The sequence below is a fragment of the Leucopleurus acutus genome (assembly GCF_964270905.1).
Source record: "Leucopleurus acutus genome assembly, chromosome: 7".
NCBI lineage: Eukaryota > Metazoa > Chordata > Mammalia > Artiodactyla > Delphinidae > Leucopleurus > Leucopleurus acutus.
Window position 1 is genome coordinate 93,584,181 of NC_139150.1, and position 21,166 is coordinate 93,605,346.

The 21,166-nt window shown below is 44.3% G+C and overlaps 1 protein-coding gene across 1 annotated transcript in view; it reads right to left on the reverse strand.

The window, feature by feature from the left end:
* Positions 1-21,166, reverse strand: part of SHC3 (SHC adaptor protein 3) — a gene marked incomplete at both ends in the record, with an annotated part of 148,895 nt that overhangs the window by 69,368 nt on the left and 58,361 nt on the right. Inside the window, one exon of the mRNA XM_082841960.1 lies at positions 392-455. Coding sequence (XP_082698086.1) covers positions 392-455 — 64 coding nt within the window. The remainder of the gene's footprint in view (positions 1-391; positions 456-21,166) is intronic.

A 21,166-nucleotide genomic window follows, 5' to 3' on the forward strand; every position in this document is an offset into this window, starting at 1 on the left:
ATGAAATGAACTAATGTACATAAAGGCTGAGAAGAATGCCTGGCCCTGGTTTACATGTCTTTTGGTGTAGACCTGGGGTGTTTATTTTGACAACCCTATCAGTTAGCCTTGAGAGCTAAATGTCCTCGTCAACCACGTGGCAAAGAGGGAATATAAGCTCTTTTTGTTTTTAAAAGTGACAAGAGTCACTGTGAGTTACGCCCTTTAAATCAACAGATGTCTCTTGGCTCCCCTCTGCCCAGCAAAAAAAAAAAAAAAAAAAAAAGTGACAAGAGCCGGGCCATGGAAAAGAGAAACGGAACAATTGTGTGTGATTAAAGATGCTGAGTGGTGACAGAAGAGAGAAGAAGTAAAAGAGACACAGGTAGACACGGAGCCGAGAGAACAGTACCTTTCTTTTCCTGAAGGCTCCCTTGGCGCCAGGGACGGCTTCACAAACCCGGCTGATGGCTTCCCTTAAGAGAACAGGAAGAGAGAGATCCATTTTATCCCATCCTTCAGTATTACATAACCCAGACGTTCTACACGTGTGAAAAACAAAACTAAGCAAACCACATCTTAGAGCCTCTGGCTGGCAGTATCCTAATTCTTTCTGTTGCTGTGGTTGTATCCTAAGGGTGGGATATGAATCGATGCCACACTTTCTTTTTTCTGTTTTTAATGTTTGGTTAAGATTATACTTTAGAAAATCAGTACCCTGAAGTGCTGAAGTGTACTCTTCTGGATGTCCTCTCCATGGCCATGGTCATGGCACAAGGCCCAAACCTAATCAAGCATTGCTATTGATTAAGATCTTTCTGAAGTGAGTCAGAATGTAATTAAAAGAAATTTGGCCCTCTGAGTTTCATTCCCAGCTTGTGCAGTTACTAAATATCATAAAATCAAGAGGATTTTGAAGGAGGACAGGAACTCCAGGGGTACACAAATGAGCCAGAAATGAGGCTCTGCATAGGCATTTCTAAAGCATCTACAATGTGCTGAGCACTGTCTTGAGGAAGGAGGCAAGGAGCATCCTAGGTACCAAGGGGGCCTGACAGAAGGACCAGCTGCAGAGGGTCTGACCCACAGGTCTGCCCGGGGCAGGAGGGCATGGGAGCAGTGGGAGGGTGAAAAAGTAAGACTAGACAGAGACTGCTACAGTCCAGAAGCTGGAGGCTGGTGGGGATATGGCTTGGGCAGGTGCTTGAAAGCAAGCATAGCTCAACTTTGTGACTCGGCCTCAGTGAGAAATAATGGGTGATATGCCAAAGGCAGCTCCAAAGTCAGGAGCCCAGAAAGGAGCTGGGTGAACTTCTCAACTCCCACATGGGGAAGGACAAAATAGTAAAAGAACACAGAAAAAAATAAATAGGAACATGGAGAAACACTGAATGATAGAGAAGATAATAGGTCCTTAGAAACATTCCACAAACTTTCTCAGCTGAATACTTCTTGAAATTATTTTCTATCATCTAGAAACATAATTACTGTCACAATACGATGCTTTTAAGGGAAATATGACCTTGTCAAATTAGGTGAGAGACTATTAAGATAAGCTTCACATTTGCCATTCAATTCATTGTACAGAGAGAAGAAAGAAATACTATTTTAAAAGTTCAGATGCCAGGGCTTCCCTGGTGGCGCAGTGGTTGAAAGTCCGCCTGTCGATGCAGGGGACACAGGTTCGTGCCGCGGTCTGGGAAGATCCCACATGCCGCGGAGCGGCTGGGCCCATGAGCCATGGCCGCTGAGCCTGCGCGTCCGGAGCCTGTGCTCCGCAACGGGAGAGGCCACAACAGTGAGAGGCCCGTGTAGCGCAAAAAAAAAAAAAAAAAAAGTTCAGATGCCATAAAAACTATAGATTATGAATCACCATGACTCAGAAAAAGTTTGTTTGAAAGAAACAAGTGTTTTTTTGATGTTTATCCTTAGTCATTTATTTTATAATAATATTCTAAAAGTGGTTCTATCAAAATAATCATCCAAAGTATTTTCTAAAGGTAAATTCCTTATTGAAGAGAGTCAAGTTATTTCTCTAGAGAAACATGTATAAAAAGTATCTATATTTTATCTGTTTAATTTTTAAAGCTTGATGTGTGTCTGCACTGTACTTATTATATTAAATGATACATTTAGCTGAGCAAAGCAGCTCAGTCCCTGATAGTCCCAATAGGCTGGAAAGACATTATTTGGTGGAAAGTTTCCAGTAAGTCATTCCTTAAATACCCCTAGTAAGCATCGTATTTCTTTTCCCATCCACTGACGTAGAGGATAAGAGAAAAAAATCAGTCTTGGATGACAGTTTTCAAAAAGGAAATGTCAAATGTCTAATATATTATATAGGTTACACATCATCAAACGTCTAATCTAGTCAGGCTATGAAGCTTGGGCAGAAGGCCTTGCTGCTTATGTGCCACTTTGGGAGATGGAGGTGGAAACAACCAGTGAGCATTAAGAGTGGGATTGTGGAGAAAATGTTGCAAATAATAAACATGGTCTATCAAACAAATCCTCCCACAGAGAGGCAAGCAAGCATCTCAGAGAACATTCAGAGACTCAATATTTTGGCCTTAAATTTTGCAAATGTAAGACGTTCCAGAAATTTATCAGAGCTCATGGACTCAAGAAAGTCCTAGGGATCCCCCCGTCAGCCAACCTTTAGAATCCCCAAAGAGATTTGCAAACCAAGCTGCTTTTCAGAAGAATGCTCTCCTTTCATCACTGGCAAAAATTTGTTTCTGATGCTCATATAAATTGTGTGTGTGTGAATTCTCACTTCAACCAGGTTGATGGTATCTATCTCTGTTTGAAATAGAAATGTGACATAACTATTAGTAATTGCAATAGTTAGATGATTGGAATTAGTAACTTGAACTCCAAAGTCTAATTTAAATATAACCATTCTTACCGTCTCTCCTTATTGCCTAGCAGAGTGCCTTTTGGTGAGTAGTGCTATTTTAATGGGTTCTTTTAGCAATAATTATTTAGCTTTGTGTAAATCCATTTAATCCCAGTTTGAGCCTCAGGTAGTGACTTTGCCCTGTTTTTTGTAATGGAGAGTGCTTCCTAACATTCTTTCCAGTAAGACCCCATTTTGGTAAGCCAACCCATGACCTTGGAGTTCAGTTAATATGAAAATGGAATATTTGGCACCTCCAGAGTCATCTGAAAGTAACTGAAGCCAGCCCCAAATGCTAATCCTTACTTTCTCATGAGTGCACCATCTTCCCCTTTTGTCTAAAATTCTCATCATTAGAGCCAGTACCTTTGATATTTTAATAGCTTTTTCATTAGAATGTAGTACTGGATCCTTTGAAATCATGCAGCAGCATCTTACTCCCTACTCACCCATCTCATTGCTACCCACCCAGCCTCCCCAAACACACATACACACACACACACACATTCATATTTTACAGACTAAAAAACAAAAATAGGACATCTGGGTTACTTCTACACTCATTCACTCCTATTCTAGTGTGTGTGGGGGTGCAACAAACGAACACATATTATGGTAAATTGCAATCAATTTCATGAAGAAACAAGAAGGAGAGGTATGTAGAACGTGTGGCTAAGTAGTACATGTCACCCCCAAATATGTCTCTCTGGTATAAGGATCATGTTGAGCTGAAGGCAATTGAGAAGAAGCAGATACAAGAAAAGTCCCTGCACTTCCCCTATTGGCCTAAAAGCAGGACATAAATTTGTAAAGGCATCCCCTTCCCCTCTCTACCAAGAAGGACAGACATTAATCACTGGAGACAATTCTAGACCCTGATCAACTAAGAGATGCACCAGAGGAATCTGCATAACAAACCTTGTTAGCTCTTATCTTCCATAAGTTTCCTCATACATTTACCTTCCCACCGCTTGTCACCCCCAGAAACTCAAAGTCTTTTTTTTCTGTGTCTTATCAATTCTGTACAGATTTTTCATCTTCGTTTAAGATATAAGCCCAAGTTCTAACCACTTCTTTGAGTTACTCATCACTGAATTTCACTGCGAGTATGTGCACTTCGTGCTTTAATCAAGTTTGGTTTTCTCTTGTTAATCTGTCTTCTGTTAGTCTAATTTGCAGGGTCCCAGCCAAAGAATATAGGAGGGCAGAGCACAAAAGTTTTTTTCCTTCCTTACAGAATAAATGCTGTAATGCATGTCAGTAGGGGTGAAGAGTTACCCAGTGAGTGGCATTTGAGTGCCTGGGCAACTATCCAGGAAAAAGTAAGTTGAGTTCCTATCTTATGCCTTACATGCAAATAAATCCTAGGTGGATTGCAAATTTAATTTGTTTGTGATGAACCATAAAGGTACTAAAAGAAAATTGGGAAGACATTTTTAATCTCTGAATCTTAGAATGATACAGAAACCATAAAAGGAAATATTGACACAATATCATAAAAATAAAACTTTATGCACAAGAAAAAAAATGGTAACATTTCACAGCCAAAGAGATAATTGTCCTAATATAAGTCAATAAGGAAAATATCAAAAACCCAATAGAAAATGAGTAAAAGATATGAACAAAGAGTTTACACAGGAGATAAATGGCACTTGAAAATATGAAAAGATTCTCAGTTTTACTCATAATAAGAATACAAATTAAAGCCTATACTAAAAGTCAATTTTCACAGCCAAAGATTTAAGCTTGATAAGAACTTGTCGGTGAAGTATCCCACATCAGTGAGAATGTAGCTTGGTGCAGCCTCTGTGGGGGCAGATTGGTCATATCCCTAACAAAACCCTTTCATCCAGCAGTTCTACTTCTGGGAATGCATCCTCTAAATACTCTCAGAAACAGGCCAGAAGATTCACGTACACACTATTGATTGCTGCAATGTTTTAATAGAATGATAGGAAACAATCAATACCTATCAGGGGCCAGTTCAATAAATTATGATTCCTCCAAAAAAATGGACCGTCAACAGCGTTGTTGATGGTGCCCTCTCCACTCTCACCTCCCTTTTCTCCTCAGCTCTCCCCAGGCCACTCTTGTTCCTACTAACTGTTCTGCAAAGTCGCCAACACCCTCCCTGGCACCAAATCGACAGGCAATCTGCTGTCCTCACTTCCTTGACACACTTCTTTTTCTTGACTTCTTGATCCCACAGTCCTCTGACGTCCCCCACCATCCTGGGTGCTCCTGGTCAGTTTCTCGCCTTCTCCGTGACTCTACCTCTAAATCACGGAGAGCCCCAAGGATCTGTTCCACCCACCTTCTCTCTGTCCTCTGTGTGACCTGCATGAGTGGATGGTACAATCTGAGAACGAGTTTACTGCCCCAATGTCTTCTGTCTAAATCCCCTCGGGACCAGCTCCTCCCTGGCCCCGGACGGAGCCCTGGGCATGCCCCGTATCTAGTCCACTCACTTCCAGAGAAGAAAATATCCTCAATAACTTACAACTTACTCCATTTTCCTATTTTTAGAGGTAAAAATTCTTAGCCTCAGCATAATAATAAAAACCCAGAACATCATTTAAAGTTAGAGCTCTCCTCCTTCCCTTAGTACTGTCTGGGGCTCAAAACCTCCCAGTGGTCAAAGAAGGAGGTGCCTTCCAACCTTCTGGCTGCAGTTTCTGACCCCTTGGCTGGGATGGTGGTCTGGGGGTGCCTATGAAGAAGTCAGGGAGCACTGAGTGACACTGACAGCCCCGGCTGGGCCCTCTGGCCAGGGCTGAGGTTTGCAGCCAACTCCTCCCACAGCCACTTTCCTTGTTTCTTTAAGGCTCCTCCCCCAACCCCGGGAATATTAGGGTGCCCATGCTGTGAAATGGACAGTGTCTGTTCTTCATCCGCCCACACACCTTCCCCCTCCTGGCACCAACACCCATGGGGCAGGTCCAGCCTCTTGCTGCTGACACGGCCCCAATCTTTAGCAGTAAGCATTCCAGGGTGAGTTCAGTGGGCTCATGGCCCCATTAGGGTGCCTCCTGCCCACAGCACCTTCCATCAGCGGGAGGTAGTTTCTTCCCAAACACACTCACTCCTGCTTCAGGTCTCAGTGGTGTGGTCCAATGGGCTCCCCAGGCTCTGGGTGACACATGCCAAAGTCAGCGTCATTTGCTGAAAACCCCTCACTCTATCTGAAGCAAGGGGGAACCACCTGGCCCCTCCCACATTAACAGGGTAGGGATCACAGGACACAGGACTCTAGCCAAAGAAATCCTCTCTGTAATTCCCAGCCTCATTCATTATACTTTCCAGGTGAGTGTTGGACAAATAACAGCAAAATAGATTCCCACACCCATCTTGTCTTCCCAAACCCTGCCTGGGTGGTCCCACACCATAGCCCTTCAGGACTGCTGGAGCCATGCCCTGACTTGGATCTCAGCTAAACAAAGACAGAGTCTAATTTTACTCTGCAGTTACCTCCATCCACTCCTGTTCTAAGGTGTCTTATTGTCTCTAGCTCCAAAGGCCTCATTTGTCTTTATCTCCAGCCTCATTTGTCTTCCATCTCCCAGGATGTTGGTACCAAGATCTTATAGACAATTACCACATCAATTGATATCTCCAGCTCATTGTCTAAAGTCTCCTCAGACTTAATCTTTTCAAACAAAGCCTTGACTGTCCCCACCAAAAGCATTCCTACCCTGGTCTTCCCATGGCGGAAAACGAGACCATGGTCCTCTAGAGAGCTGCCCTCACCCCCACCCAGGAACTGTCCTTGATCCTCCTGTGCCACGCTCACACCAAATCCATCACAGCCCTGACCACCATGGAGAAGGCAAGACATTCTGTGTTCTCAAGAAACCTACAGGGCAGCGGAGGAGATTAACAACTCATGGAATAGCCTAGAGAAAAAAGTAGCCACAGCATGGGCACTATTAACTACTAGAGGGCAATTCTGTCTTTCAGAGAAACGAGAGGGCGTGTACACCCAGTCCACAGAGAAGCCTCATCACTAAAGGAGCTGGAAACCAGGGGCGGTAGAAGATCTCTGGAGAAAGTACAGATTGGAACTGGGCCCAGAGGAGCAGCCTTGTCGAGCAGTGGCTGTGCCGGGAAATGGCAGACTGGGTCAGATTTGCAGAAGGACAGCAAAAAGAGGCAGAGGAATTTAGAATTCAGACTCAGGTCCGAGAAGCATCCAGGGATGTGCTGAGGGGTGATAAACAGCAGAGGCCTTTTAAATAGGGCTAATATGATCAAAACAGGATTGAATGGACATTAACCTAGCAGCAGTGTGCAAGACACAGAAAGGGCTGAGAAACAGCAGGCAGGGTGACCAGCCCAGACTTCTGTGGTGAAAATGACAATGAAAAGAGGCCCATTTGGAGAAGAAAACTCACAGGTCTGCCTGATCATGGAGAGTAGAACTGAGGGTAGGGCTACAGACAGCTCACTCTCACCATGGGGACAGCCTCTCTCCCTCCCCAAGGAGGCATGAAAGCAGCCGATTATCTCCATCGTGAAGCCATGAGACAGGCAGGCAATGTACGAGAGCCAACACACAGCAAGGATGGGGCCAGGAGGCTGCCAGCCAGGGTGAGAGGGCATGCGGGGGCCCAGAGTGCTAAGAGGGGCACTTAGAGCAAATGGCTTCTTCCCAGCTTCATTCGCACAAAGTAATCGAAACTTCCCAGCACCTACAACCTAAAGCATCATACAGAGTTAAACACAATTTTAGGCATCAAAAATACCTTAATTTGTCAAAAGTAATTTCACCAGAACAGGTTGAAACCACTTAAATCTTCCAACAATAGGTATGTTGCAAGCATAAGTATAGCCATGAATTTTGAAATCTGTGCACCACTTGAAAAATCAGTGAGATGCCAAAGCAAGTTCCCTAATTGTCATAATTTTACAGAGGCACCCCTGCCATTTTTATCCCAACATTCCCAATGTTTGTGATTTGCCCCAGACACACATACACAGTAGGTGTCAATAACTACTGATTGATGATTATTAAACAGATACAAAAAAAAAAAACACCAGTATCCTATAATTTCTCATTTTGAAAAAAAGCCCAATAGGAAACTAGAAAAGAGATTCCTTAACCTTGTTGTACAATATCTCACAAAATGAAAGATAAACCCTTAGGATTGCTAAAAATGTAGAACCAAAGAATAAAGCCCTCCCGAGACAATATTGAAGCTAATATTCCTAATGGTTTAAATAACTAAAGTTCGCTCAAGGTCACAGGTGGTGTCACAGACATCTTTGTTTGAGAGATCAGGGACTTGCTTCGTTCTTATGAACAGTTTCAATGAATTTTCTTTTCCCTTTTAAAATTCTAACCGTTGGGTTAGAAAATGTTCTCTACTCCCAATTCAGCTGCTTCAAGATGCTGATAAGCCAATCAAAAAGAAAGTTACACCTCATAATTGCTGTTTATGGCAGGTACAATTTTATAAAAAGCAAGGTCTCAAATAATCAGGATGGGTCCACCCAACCGCACTGTGCTCCAGGCAAGATGGTGCCACTTGCCTTCAGAACGCCAGCCACGAAGGGGCTGAAAGGGGCTGCCCAAAGTAGCATGGAATCCACAGACCTTGGAAACCTTGCATATATTCGTCTTTACTGCCAGCTTTTTGGAGAGATGCATCTTCTGAGATCAACTACCACAAGCTCTAAAGAGCCCAACTCTGCTGAAATCTGCTTCCTAATAGCAAAGCGGAAATACAGGAGAAGCAAGCAAACCTGACCCCAAAGTCTCTGACCCTTTGGATACACATACCAAAAACACAAGCGGACCTGACTTTTGCCAGGCTCTGCTCTATGTGCTTTCAAGGGATGGCCTCATTTAATCCTCACACATCCTTGAAGGTAGGAGCATTGATGCTGGTTTTATAGTTGAGGAGATGGAGGCACAGAGTAGTTAAGCAACGTGCCTGAGATCACACAGCCAGCAAGCGCCTAAGCCTGCTCAGAGCCCAGGGAGTGAACCCACAGCTTTAAGAACAGGCCACGTGGGAGGTCCACGGAGATGGCACGTTTTCTGAACTCCAGCCTCTCTCCGGACCTAGGGAGAGCCCATCTGCTTGCTCCTCAGCAAGGTCACCCACAACAGGACTCAGAATCTTAGAGTACTAACAATCACAGGACCATGTAAGGCCTTGGAAATCCTCAACACCAATTCTAACCCACCAGAAGTGGTGTGCAAGATGGGAACCGTGGGAACCAGAAACTAGGTGCCGTATGTACGACATCTACCTTGAGTGGATAAACAAACCACGTTCAGAGGGCTCAAGTGAAACTGTGCTGGGAGTAAAAAAGAGCAGGGACACACACACAACATCAACCAGCCTGAACAAAATTATGTGGCATGAAGGAGATCAGACAAAAAAGAGTATGTGCTGCATGATTCCAGGCATATAAAAACTCCAGGAAATGCACACTAATTATAAGTGCTGATGCTGTGTGGGTGTCTGGGAGGTGGCAGGAGGCAGGAAGGGGCCTGTTCCCATACTCCCTGGAAGAAGCCTAGGCCCAGGATTTCCCATCATGTCCCCCGAAGGTCAGGGCAGGCCTCCATCACCAAGTCTCTCTGTGGCTCTAGTCTTGACTGAACCGCCTAAACCTGGACCAAACAAACACCTGGTCTTCCTTCCCTCCGTCCTCTGTGTTCACTTTTCTTTGTAAAATGGCAGCTACATCATTGTGAGTGACACTTTGGCCAGGCAGCTCAGACACCTGGGCCATGCCTGATCCCGTGCTGTGCTCTCTACCGCACTGCAGACTGAGAACCCATTTCCCAATGAGATCTTTCCTTTTAGGATCCTGTGGGTGGATGGATGCAGGTCTTGGAGCAGGCAGCTAAAAATAGGCTCAGCCAACGGGATCTCGAATGCAGCCCTGTTAACAGCCCTGTGTCACACACAGACACGTCCTCTGACATTATTTTCTGTATAGCATGACATTTTGACATCTTAAAGAACTTTTCTAGCTGGGGAGACACCACCCCTCTGGGGTTAGTCAATTCTTAGAGACAGCAAAGGGCCCGGTCGGATCACCTATGACATGCAGATTAACCAGTGCAGGGCCAGGCCTCCTCTCCTGGCCCCTGCACCCCCAGAGGCAATATTCCTCTGCCTTACTCATCTCAGGACCAGATGCCAGGCAACTGCGACCAGCCCTATAGCTCAGAGCCCGCAGGAGGTGCCCGAACTAGCCATCCTGAGCTGTCCACCCTGCCCTGCCTTGCCTTTCCCATGGAGACCCCAGTAAAGGCTCTGGCCTAAACCTCTCTCCTGTCCTCTGCCTCCTGCCCACCCTGGTGTTTCCCCCTGTGGCCCCCGATATCAAGGTGCACTGGGAAGCGGGGAGCTCACGCCAGCCTCGCAGCAACTCCGGAGGCCGTCTCAGTCAGACAGCTCCTCCTCTCTACTCTTGGTGGGGGGCGGGCCCTCTTTTTTTTTTTTTTGCAGTACGCGGGCCTCTCACTGCTGTGGCCTCTCCCGTTGCGGAGCACCGGCTCCGGACGCGCAGGCTCAGCGGCCATGGCTCACGGGCCCAGCCGCTCCGCGGCACGTGGGATCTTCCCGGACCGGGGCACGAACCCGTGTCCCCTGCATCGGCAGGCGGACTCTCAACCACTGCGCCACCAGGGAAGCCCGGTGGGGGGTGGCCCTCTTAGTGAGCTCTCCCTTTCGGGGCAGCTGCTGAGGGTCACAGGCGGTGGAGGAGTCCTGGGGAGTCAGAGGAGGGGAGGGGAGGGAGAGCCAGGTGACTCCGCCCACCCACACACCCACGCCCACCTCTTTAGGCGGTCTACTTCGCTGGTCCCAAAACATCCTCCCTTGTCACCATTTTATTAATAAGACAACGACAGATTATTATATAACTCTAGAAGACGAGCAACATGGAATTCAGGAAGCCAAAGTACAAATTCCTAGAAATAAATGCTCCATAGACACAATGGGTTGCTTTTCTCAGAAATATGTTTAATATCAGGAAAGAGCTACAAGGCAATCAGTCAAAAGGATGATTGCCGGGCCCCGTGGGAAAGGACAGGGAGGCCCCCAAAGAGGTGGGGAAGTGCAGGACAGGGGCCAGGGGAGGAGCCGCAGGAGGGACATGAGCAGGCCGGCTGGCTGGCGGAGGGTTGGAGAATTCGGAGCACGGGAGTCAGCAACCCCCGCTGCCGTGGGCCTCAGAGGTGGCGAGGAGTGCTCCTGGGGCATGGGGCCCCCCCTCCGCGGATCCTCAGAAAGTGCCTTTCAGTGAGAGTACATCTGCAAGGCAAGAGAGCACATGCTGGTTTTATTCGTCCTCAGGTATAAATGGTGTTAATCCCACCCCTTCCTGGGGGAGGCACAGCCTCATGGTGGTTTTTATCTAGACAAGCTCTGTTTCCTTTCTCTGATCATTCAACGAGCTCCATTCATCATAGGCTCCTCTATTTGGAGAGAGTTCCCTTCTTAGTCCTCTTGTCTGGCTTTCTGTCTGTATTTGCCTGTTTCTATGTAGGTGTGAAAACGAAGTCCCTCTGGTTGAACTTGTGGAGGAGAAAGGACAAGAGGGCACAAGACAGGGCCGTGAGGGAAACATTAGAGATAAACTTTCAAAGAAACATACTTGGGCAGTTGCTGTGTGGAGGTAATTCTCAATTTATGAGGCAGAGCGAGAGGGGACTGGGGATCTGGGACCTGGAGGGTGGGTGTTCAGGCTCCCTGCAAATGAGGAATTTAAGCTGTAAGAAGGGGGCTCGCACACACACACACACACACACACACACACACACACACACACACCGTGCTAAGTCAGCACCCCAAGAGTGAGGGAGCTAGCCTCTGCTGTGTGCCTCCACGCCCCTCATCTCCCTGAGCTGCCACCCCTGAGATGTAGGCACCATCCTTCCCCTTGGGGAAAAATAAACTAAGATAAAAGGAATTAAGCTCAGAGAAGGTACTTAATTCTTCCCAGAATCACATCGTATTAGAAGAGTCAAAATCTGAATTAGATCCTCGAGCCTCCACAGCCGGGTCTTTCCTAGCCCTGAGTCTCCTTAGAGGCTGTGGTGGGGAGGCCCTGGCCACCTTAACTCATCAGATGCACCCAGTGACCCAGGGGCCATCCTGCCATCAGCCTCCATGAGCAAAGAAGCGGGCACCCCACAGTCACACAGGAAGAAGGGACCAGCCCTGTCAGGCCGGGACATCCGGGTGTGGGTTGTGATCTTGCCCCGTTGTCACAGTGCACAACCACCAGGGGCAGCACCGCTGGGTGTGCGGCACTGCTCGGTGACACTGGGCACGGCTCCAGAACCCTGAGACTTCGTCTCTCGGGAGGATGCTCAACACCCCCGAGCTGCCTTCCAAAGCTACCCAAGCACATCATCGGGTCCACACAGAATCCCATGAACACACACGATGGATGGGCGCATTGATGAGCCAGGTCAGGAGAGGGCCTTCAGATGCAGCGTCTCACTAAGACGACCAGACACGGGGGGGGGGGGGGCAGACATCAAACCCCTGTCCATTTCCCTCTGCTGGGGAGGCCGGCAGGTCAGCCCAGACCACAAGGCCAGCACTGGCACTGGGGTGGGCCTGGGCCAGCCCTTCCCTCATGGGGCTCGAGCGTGTGCAGAGCAGCCAGACCCTGTGGGCAGCAGGGACGGACAAGAAGAGCCGTCCGCACAGGGTGGGCTCAGAACTGACATGAGAAGGGAAACCAAATGCACGAAGTGAGGAGAAGGAAGGACCACATCCAGCCCCACACTATGTGACATGGTCTCAGAGAAAGGAAAGACCACGGGTCTCCAAGTGCAGAGTCAGAGCAGGGAAATCCTTGGCCCTCTGGGCACAGGCTGGCTCCCCGCCCCGGGGGTTTTTGGCAGGCTCTCTGTTGAGAAGAGTGCCAAGCCCAGTGCAGGAAAGGGGAGGGCAAACAAAGACACAGAAATGAAGAGAAGGAAGGTTGGGCCTGGAAGGCAGCTACAGAGCACAGAGGATGCCCAGAAGCAAGACCTTGAACGGGAACCAAGGATGCAGGCAAGTAAGCCACAAGGGTGGTGTCATGAACGCTGGGGGAAATTGTGTTGTTGAAGAGACATAAGGAAAAAAACTACTGGGAAGTAATATGAAGGTTTGGTCATGTAGAAACAAATAAGAAAGACTCTTTTCCTTCCAACAGCAGTGAGCACATAGAAAGGGGAATAGTGGGGTGAAGGGTGGGGAACCCCATGCACATCGAGGCCAAAACTGTGCAAGACACAGGATGGAGTGTAACACGTGGGGCACGGCCTGCATGAAGACAAGCTAAAATGTTACCACAGGACATAACAAGGTCTGAATAAACGTCCCCAGATATAAAGACATACTAATATTAAATGTAAATTCTCTCCAAAGCAATAAATTAATTTGATTATAATTGTAATCCTAATGAGATCTTTTTGCACTGAGCAGTATGATGTTAGACTGCATAAGAAAGTTCAAAAATTGTGAAGAAATGTTTTTAAACAGAAAGAAAGTCTAGCAACGGGCAACACCTCCTATGAGATCAGAAATATGATACCATCACCACAAAGATCAGAACCGTAGGTTATTGGTACACCGAAGAAAAATCCATCAGCGGACTTAAATAGGGCCCAGAAACAGAGCCAAAGAGATAAGGGAATTTAGTAGTTGATAAGGTAGAATTTCAACTCAGTGGGAGATTCCAGTTTGGGCACCTGTATCTTATTACAGGTGAAAAAAAGACCCAAATATAAAAAGTAAAGTGAAATATTAAAAACTCATTAGTATAATCTCACAGTGAGGGAGATATTGTGTTGCAAAATATTTCCAGCACATATAAAATGTGCAAAAAGTGCCCCAAAATTGATAAGAAAATGAAAAAGTACCCAATAGAAAAGCAGGTAAGTGATGTAAAAGTGATTCATTAAAAAGGAAATGAAACCGGCCAACAAATATGTGTGAGACGATGCCACCTTTCTGGAACACAAAAACCTCAAAGGAAAACAACAGCAACATTGTTTTGACCATAAAACTGGTAAATTACCAACATTAAGACCCCGTGCTACAAATTTGTGAAGAAAGGACTGCGTTCATAAATTGCTCGAGATGGTGTGAACTTGAGAAGCGACCCTGTAGCAGCCCCACATCGAAGAATCCTATGGAAATCAGATCTCCAGTGCAAAGGATAGAGACCCGTGTGACCTTGCAGCGTGGCTTTGTCCAGCAAAACAACAAAAATGGGAGGAGTTGACTAAATTGTCATGTAGCCATAATGACTTGCAACTATAAAAAAATGAGTTAGACCCAAAGCTACTGATCTGTTCCTAAGGAAGGCAAATTGTGGAGAAATGAGTGTAGTACCGATCCGTTTTTACAAACAGATGGGGAGTTCCTGTGTGTGTGTTTGTGTGTATGTGTGTGCTATATGTGTGTGGTGTGTGATATGTGGTGCATCTGTATGTGTAGTGTGTGAATGCAAAAAAATGTGGTTACCTGTTACCTTACCTCAAGTAGGTGTGATTGGAACAGAGAGAAACTTTATCTTTTCTTTCTGTACTTCTATACTATTTGACATGTTACAATAAGCATCTAAGTTTTAATCAAATTTTTAAAAGAAAAAAGTTTAATAGAACAAGAAATTAGTCCATGTGGTCACATGCATCAGTAATTCATTCTTTTTTATCACTGAGTGGTATTTATAGCAGGTACATACCAGAATTTGTTTATTTATTCATTGGTTGATTGATGGTTGAGTTGTTTCTAGCTTGGGTCTATCATGAATTATAATGCTATGAACACTGACCTACTGTGGACATATGTTTTGCTGGGTTGTATGGTAAATTTATATTAACTTATTAAAAAAAACTGCCCAACTGTTTTCCAAAGTGCATCCCTACCAGCAATGACACACAACAACATGGGGGCCCTCAGAGCATTGTGCTGAATGAAAGAAGGCAGACGCAGAAGACCTCATTTGGTATGAATCTATTTATGTGAAATTATAGAAAAGGCAAAATTATAGGACCAGAAAGTGCTATGGTTGCCTGGGGCAGACTTGGGGATGGCTATTGACTACAAAAAGCATAAGGGAATTTGGAAGGGGAGATAAAAATGTTCTGTGTCTTCTTTGTGGTGGTAATTAAATGACTATACAATTGCCGACATTAATCAAACTGTACACTTAAAATGGGTGGATTTTATTGATGTAAGTCAGACCTCAATGAATCAAGGGGAACATTTATAGTCAGAGAAAAAACTTTTAATAAAATAAGAAACATAGCCTACACTTTGACCACCACTGCACACTAAGGTACATATCCCAGAGGAATGATGCACACGTTCCCTGGAAGACACGCACAAGAATATGCATAGAAGCTGTGTGGTATCACACTCCCTGGGTACCACTCATCAGTAAAAAAGAACAGACAACAGCAGGAATTAAGGTCAAAGAGAATACGATGAGGGAAAGGAAAAAGGCAGGCACAAGTACAGCCTGTATCCTCCCATTTATGAGAAGTTCAAGAACAGGGTGGGGTTTTACCAGCTTGTGAAGGCACAGAGGGCATTCTGGCGTCTGGTAATGTTCTAAGTCTTGATCTGGGTGTCAGCTATTCAGTGTGTGCACGTGTAAAATTCCAGTGAGTTTTACACTGAATATTTGTGCACTCTACTGGAGGTATGTTGTACCTCAACAAATTCATTGTTAAATACAAAACAAGAATGAAAAGTCACAGAGGAAAACCAGCCAGCATGACTGGAATGTATTCTGCTCTGTCATTAGGACCCAATGTAGCTTTTGAAGCTAGAGAAAAAGGGGATGAAAATAGTTTTGGAACAGTAATATGATCTTATTTAAGGAGAAACTGTAGGAAGAAGTGTTGCTGGGCAAATACTTAGGGGTCTAATGTGAAAGTGAGTCTCTGTGGTAAAGAATCCTGGGAAGAGCTGAGGTGGCATGGAAGGAAGGTAGGAACCCGAGAAGCATTTTCAAGAAGAGCACACACAATTTGAAGACACTGACTCTGAGGCTGGTGACGGGGTGATGTTATTGCCAAGGTAGGAAGATTGTAAGAGTAATAATAATAGCCCCAACTAACACTTTTGGAGTGTTTGCTAAGCGTCTGGCCCTGTTCTATGATTTTGAGCATATTAATATTTTAATATGGTAGGAATCATTATGATTCCCATTTTACAGGTGAAAAACCTAAGACCAGAGAGGTTAAGTGGCCTGTCTGAGGTCACACAGCTGGGAGGTGGCTGCGGGCAGTGGATCTAGTTTGTAGCATAAGCCCTGGATGCTGGAAGAAATTGGACGAATCCAGACTGGGGCACCTGGCATTAGAGTCACAACGAACACCTATCACCTATGAGGGGATCAAATGTAAACTCATATGCAAAAGGAATTTGAAATAAAAAAGCAAAACACTCTACAAGTATAAATGATCATTCCTGTTGAAGCCACAATGAGATGCCATGTCATACCTATCAGGATGACTATTGTTAAAATAAAATTTTAAACTAAGCCTAAAATAGTAAGTGTTGGCAAGGACGTGGAGAAACTGGAATACTTGTGCATTGCTGGCAGGAACGAAAAATGCTGCTGCTGCTGTGGGAACTGGTATGAAGGTCACTCTAAAAATTAAACATATGATCCAGCAATTAATTCCACTTCTGGGTATATATCAAAAAAATTATATATATATATATATATATATATATATATATAAAATAGATATCTCCAAAAAAACAGGGACTTGGGTATTTGTACACCCATGTTCATAGCAGCACTATTCACAATAGCCAAAATGTGGTAGCAACCCTTGTCCATTGACCAGTTGAATGGATAAACCAAATGTGGAATATACATACAGTGGAATATTATTTGGCCTTATAAAAGGAGGAAATTGACACATGCCACATGGATGAACTTTGAGGACATTCTGCTAAGTGAAATCAGCCAGTTATAGAAAGATAAATACTGTATGATTCCTCCTGTATGAGGTCCCTAGAGGAGTCAAATTCACAGAAACATAAAGTAGAATGGAGGTTGCCAGGGGCTGAGGGGAGCAAAGAATGGGAAGTGATTATCTAATGGGGACAGAATTCTAGTTTGGGAAGATGAAAATGTCCTAGAGATGGTTGATGGTGATGGCTGCACAACAATGGAATGTACTTAACGCCACTAAGCTGTACAGTTAAAAATGGTTAAATGGTTAAAATGGTAAATTTTATGTTTAGCCAAAATAAAAACAACAACAACAACAATCATTGCTGTCAGAGCCAGACACCAAGGGCCGTGTGTACAACCACAAGCACCCTGGCAGCAGCCGGGCATAAAAGTGTAGTGTGTCTCCCACCTACAGGCTGACCCACTGGGTCATAGGTGACTGACTGAGATTCATGGATTTTAATCTTGTCCTTCATTCTGGGTATAATTAAACATTCAGTATTTCCTGTCAAGTGCATCATCATTTTTTAATACATTTTTATGCCCAGAATGACAGAATTCCTGCCTGAGTCTATAAATAATTGAGCTAAGGCCCTTTCAAACCTAAATGATAACATGCTTCTCGTGGGACATCCTTCAGCACATCCTGTGCTCTGCAGCTATTAAAAGGCTTTGTGGGCGTCTGGCCACATGTCAGAAAGTGCTGCCTCAGATGTAAACAAACCACAGATAAGAAATAATGAATAACATATATTTAGGCACATACATTTCAGAGGATCAGGGTCTACTCTACTACACGCACTCATGTTGAATACGGATGGATGAGAAAGTTGTATTCAGATGAAAACAAGAATTTTGTCAAACATACAAAATGTTAACAGCTAATAACTGGGCATGAGATGATTCTCAATTCCCCAAGAATAGAGACATCGTTACTTGCTTGTGTCCTGGATTCAAGGAGTTGGGTGGAGACTGCAAGGCAGACCCCATCCACCCCCAAGTGAGGTCTGAGCTCAGACTTGGCTCCCATCAAATGTGAAGGGCTGAGTTAATTTCCATTAAGACCCAGTGAATAGACTGGAGGGAGTGACCTGGAGATAATATATACACATAACATAAAGTTAAAGTAATAATATGAACCTGATTACTTAATATTACATTTAAGAAAAAAATGAAGGCATAAAACTTTGCATAAAGTATGATTGCAAAATTGTGAAAGATTAAGGGAAAACTTTCCCTTCCTTTTTTGTGTACTTTTCTTTATTTTCTAAAATTTCTCTGGTGGGCATGTACATATGACTTTTATGATGAACTCAAATTTAGTTTTAAGGTGTGGAGGTTAGTGTAAAGCAGCAGTTTTAATCCAGGGGACACTGGGCAAAGTCTGAAGATGATTTGAGCCATTGCAATGTTGGGGAAGAGGGTATCTAGTAGGTAGAGCTCAGAGGGGCTTCTAAACATCCTGAAATGCACAGAACAGTCCCCACAGCAAAGCAGGATCTGGCCCCAAATGTCAATGATGTCGAGGCCGAGAAACCCTGGCGTAGAGCCTATTTTTTGTTTCCCATATGGGACCGCAGTGCCGGGACTCCCACTTCCCAGGCCACCAGCAGTGCCAGGGGTGTGTGTGTGTGTGTGTGTGTGTGTGTGTGTGTGTGTTTTCCCAGGAGGAGCCCATGGGTGTGCTCTTTACACGAGAGAAAGATGTCCAAGGAAGGTAGGCTTGGTGTGAAAATCGCTGAAGTGGCTGCCCCCACTCTCCCAGTGCACATTCAGGGAGCACCCGGTGTGCAAGCTGCAGGGATGGCCTGACCCCACCTTCACCATCACCTGCCTGTCCTGCAGGTCTCAACAGGTCAAGGGGGAACAGGGGTGAGGACAGGCTGGACCTCTGATGGTCACAGGCAGCAGGGAGCATTTGCTGGTACTTCAGATAATCCTCGAAGGGTCTGAAAACCAGAACCCCAGGATCTGCCGCCAGTTGCCCTCCCCAGGAAGAGAGGTCCTGGGTTCTGGACAGAGTGGAGGTGGACAAGGGGTCCAGCTGGTCCTGCTAAACTCAGTGCCTGAGGAAGTGAGGATTGTTTTGTTAAAATAGAAGAGAGCATAACAAGGAGTGACCAGGGCCTCACAAGAGTGTGGAAGAAACTGCATGATGCAGCTGGGAGCCAGTCGCCCCAGCCCTGCAAGGGGAGACTTCTGACACAGGTGCTCCCATCCCAGGTGACAGGCAGAGTTACAAGTTCCACCAAAGGGGACGCTGCAGAGACCCTAGGTCCTGAGGCGGATGCCGCAGAGACCCTGGGCCCTGAGGCGGATGCCGCACAACAAGGATACCAGCCAGGCCAGGTACCAGCAGGCAGGAGGAAGAGAAGGAGTTCATTCTTTTAAAAGAACACCAGCCACAAGCCATGTCCCCCAGAGGAGGCAGAATCAGACTCACCATTCAACAATATGTCTCTCTCTCTGATATTTTAGGTATTAAAGTACATTAAACTAAATTACAGATTAGCTAATTGAATTTACTTTCCAGTGCTTAAAGGCTTTACTTCAAAAGGAGTTACAAGTTGCTAATCTGGAAATTATCCAACAAGTCTTCATTTTTCCAGGTTATAAGTAGAAAATTAAAATATGAAGAAAAAGGACACTATCCCACAATATTATATTCCAACAAAGGAAGCCAGGTCTTCTAAAACAAGTGCCTTCCATTTTGCTCAGCAGATGTAGCTGCACTAATTTTCATAGAAAAGGCCCAGGGGGCCAAAAGGAAGGAGAAATTTAATATCATTTTTTCCACTCAGAGTTTGTCATATTAATCACATCTTCTGAGCTGCCACTATTAGCAATTTGCTTTTTCTGATGCTTCATTTTTAGTCATTTCCCTAGATTCATGAAACTTTAAGATTTCAAAAAACTTTGATTGAGTACCTACTATGTGCTGGCCCAGGGCCTAGGTCTCTTCTAGGGATAGCCTGTTGCCTTTGTGGGCCATAAGAATACCTCCCTGAGAGTTCATCAAGGAAATTCAAACCCAACTTTCAAGATAACTTGGCTCAGTCCCCACTGCATTCAGACATTTTAGACTTTATTCTTTTTAAATAATAAACAATAAATACTGAAAGCTTTTAATGATGAGAAATGTTTATGATTCTAAAGGAGGAAAGATGAACATAAACTTTTATATACAGTCTGAACACTATTATATGAACAATGTATATGAAAAATACCCCATCTTAACTCATCAAAGTTGACATCATCAATATGGAGACAAAGTGACACCATGTACCTTCTAATGTCATGAACTGAGAAGGACACAATTTCTATTGTTTACTGCCAGAAATACATAACTTGAAATGAATCATGGGAAAGCAACAGGAAAATTAAAAGTGACGGAAATTCTACAAAATAACTGACATGTACTCTTAATAAATGTCAATGTCAAGAAAGACAAAGAAAGTCTGGGGAACTGTTCCAGATTAAAGGACTCCAAAGAGACACAGCAACTAAATGCCATGTGTGAGCCTGGATGGAATCCTAGACTGGACAAAAACAGCTATGGAGGACATTACCAGGAGAACTGATGAAATGCGGAGATGGGCTGTAGATTCGATAATAGTGTTCTATCAGTGTTATAGTTCCAGATTTGATCATTGTGCTCTGGATATGTAAGAAAATGCCATTGTCCTTAGGAAAGACACTCTTACATAGTTAAGGTCTAAGAAGCACAATATCTCCAACTTATTCTGAAATGGTTCAGAAAAAAAAAAAATAGAGATTTGCAGGAATCCTTTGTCCTATTCTTACATCTTTTCTGTTAGTTTAAAATCACATAAAATGTTTTAAAATGCATAGAAAACATGAAGGAAATGCTACATTTAGCCAAACTGAAGATGCAACTGACTACAATATGGATCATATTTTATGTCCCAGAAATAAAGAAAAAATGCATATTGTATGTCCCACAACTAAAGAAAAAACTATGACACAATACTTCATCACTTAAAACTTTTCTTTTATACTTTGAGAGAACTTTTTTAGACTTGTTAATGCATAGATTTATATTTATCTATCTATCTATCTATCTATCTATATCTATCTATCTATCTATCTATATATATATATATATATATCACTCTTCTGTATATGTAAAAAGAAATAGGTAAGTGAAATAAATAGACTAAAATATTCCTCCAATCTCTTTGCATTGTGGTTTCAACACTTCTGAATCACATTCTGATTCAGTTGTTGGTATCTATGCATTTCTATGTAAAATCATACTCTGAGCCATCAAGAATGTAGGTGAGACAGCAGTTTTTAAAAGAACACTCCATGACTATTTCG